This window comes from Babylonia areolata, chromosome 26 (assembly GCF_041734735.1).
Source record: "Babylonia areolata isolate BAREFJ2019XMU chromosome 26, ASM4173473v1, whole genome shotgun sequence".
NCBI classification, from domain to species: Eukaryota; Metazoa; Mollusca; class Gastropoda; order Neogastropoda; family Buccinidae; genus Babylonia; species Babylonia areolata.
Window position 1 is genome coordinate 12,710,514 of NC_134901.1, and position 2,500 is coordinate 12,713,013.

General features: G+C 52.7%; 1 protein-coding gene across 2 annotated transcripts in view; it reads left to right on the forward strand.

Annotated features, from left to right (window-relative positions):
* Positions 1 to 2,500, forward strand: part of LOC143300502 (uncharacterized) — a 129,763-nt gene that overhangs the window by 117,188 nt on the left and 10,075 nt on the right. For both annotated transcript variants that reach the window (XM_076614225.1, XM_076614226.1), the window contains one exon: positions 933 to 1,686. In XM_076614225.1, the coding sequence (XP_076470340.1) occupies positions 933 to 1,686 (754 nt within the window). The remainder of the gene's footprint in view (positions 1 to 932; positions 1,687 to 2,500) is intronic.

Consider the following 2,500-nt stretch of genomic DNA (forward strand, 5'->3'; position numbering starts at 1 on the left):
AGTCCATTCTTTTTCTGACCCCCGCACTAGTTATCGCATGGACAACAGTTGGGTAATGAAACACCCTGTGTTGTGTTTGTACGTTGCTGTGGTAAACATTTAAAACAAAAATTAAAACTAAAAAAAACCTACACCTCTGTGTGTGTGGGGGGGGGGGGGGGGGGGGGGGGGGGGGGGGGGGGGGGGTGGTTGTGGGTGTCTGGATGAGAGCTGACCATTCAATTTACATGCGGCATTTCTGAATGGAATCATCATTGTGTTGGTGTTTTCTAATCAGAAGAATCGTTTGTTTGTGTGTGTATGTGTGTGTGGGAGGGATGTTGGTGGGTGTTTCTTGTTGTTTTCAATACGTATATTCTTACAGTTTCCGTGATAGTGGCTGCAGGCCTGTCGTTAAAGCCTGATTCAGAGGGTTTTTTTCTGTTCTCTTTTTGTTTCTTTCTTTTTTTTTAAGTGAGATCATTGTGAAAAGAAGCTTGTTCCTTATCCTACAACTATCAATAAAACATTCGAGTTCCAGTTCTGTCTCTCTCTCACCCTCCTCTCTCTCTCTCTCATCACCCCCCACTCCTCTCTATCTCTATGTCCCTCCCTCTCTTCCCCTCTCTTCTTATATCTGTTTGTGGCTGACTCTCTCTCTCTCTCTCTCTCTCTCTCTCTCTCTGGTCAACCCCACCCCCCTCTCTCTCTATGTCCCTCGCTCTCTCCTTCTCTTCTTTTGTGGCTGACTCTCTCTCTATGTCCTTTGTCCCCCCTCTGTCTCTCTTCCCCTCTCTTCTAATATCTGTTTGTGGCTGACTCTCTCTCTCTCTCTCTCTCTCTCTCTGATGGATGGAGTGGGAGAAAAGAAGAAGATTTAATGGTTGACTGATTGCCCCCCCCCTTCCCCACCCCTCTATCCCTCCCCACCCCTTTTCCTCTTCCTTTCACAGGTGCATAGCGGTGGTCTTCCCGCTGCACGCGGTCCGGATCCTGACTACGGCGCGCGTGCAGAAGGTGGCGGTGGTGGTGTTCCTGTGGGCGGTGCTCTACAACGTCCCCCGCTACATGCTGCTGGAGCCCGTCACCTACTGGGAGCCCTGGCTCAACGCCACCTGGGTTCGCCTGGAGCCCAGCCAGTACTCGCGCTCCCTGTTCTTCGTGTCCGTCTACTTTGGCTACGTCAACACGGCCGTTAAGGTGGTCGTCCCCGTGGCGCTGGTGTCCCTGCTCAACGTCATCCTCCTCTGCTACCTCCGTCGGCGGCGGCACTACCTCCTGCAGCAAGGCCGCACCTCCACCACCTCCTCCACCACCCTCCCCACCAACGGCCACCACCACCACCACCACCACCACAACCACAACCACCCCGCCCACTACGCTGCCAATGCCCCGCGCACCTGGGGAGGAGGAGGTGGTGGTGGTGGCGGGGGTAGTAGTGGAGGAGCAGGAGCAGGAGGCCGGCACTCTTCGCTGAGTAGCGGGTCACGCGTGTCTTCGGGCCGCTCTGGCACTACTCCTCCCGTGGCAGGGGGGAGAGGAGGGGGGAGAGGAGGGCGTCCGGCGAGTCACCAGCGCGTGACGTCGGTGGTGCTGGCCATCACGGGCACCTTCCTGCTCAGCCAGCTGTTCGCCGGCACTCAGGTGCTGCTGCACCTCCTGGGGGTGGACAAGAGGCACGTGCAGCCCTGCGCCGTCTTCACACAGGTGGGTTCAGGTCACACGAATAATGTATGTATGTGTGTGTGTGTATGATAGTCAGTCGTGTTCGACTATGACCATGAGAACAGCAGAGCGACTGCTGTCCCGACTGTCTTATCTGGGCTGGAATTTGATTATAGTGGAGAGTGCCTTGCCCAAGTTGCATCCCCACTCTATCGGCCAAGAGGGTTTTAGGACAGTCGTTGTTGGGATGGTTACCAAAGGCCAGCCAGCCCCCAAGGCTGCAGCACTAAGAGCTAGTGCAATCTTGCCTCCAAGTTTGAGAGTCATAGTCCTTCACAACAGACTAAGCTATAAATGATTTCCCATTGCAATGGGAAAACCATTGAAGATACAGCTCTCACTTTGCTGTTGGCCCAACTATATGTCAATCTATGATATAAGCTCATACAGACTGGCCGTATAATAACGATAGTCAGAAGAAGAAGAAGAAGAATAGTGATGATAATAATAATGGTGGTTTCTCCATTGCAGTGGAAAGTCATTTACCCAACGGGCTGACTACCTGTGTAAGAACTACTGGAAGCTGCCATTGGGCGTTCATCTTTCACTTCCTGTGTCATTCAATCAGGTTTCAGTCACGCACACAGCATGCACTCACACAAACATGAAACACTGTACGTGTTTGGCCGTTTTGCTTATTGTTATCCCGCCATGTAGGCACCCATACTCCCTTTTCGGGGGCAAGGGGAGTATGAGGGGGTGCATGTTGGGTATATTCTTGTTTCGTTTCCATAACCCACTGAAAGCTGACACGGAACACAGGACCTTTAACGTGCCTATTACTTTGATCTTCTGC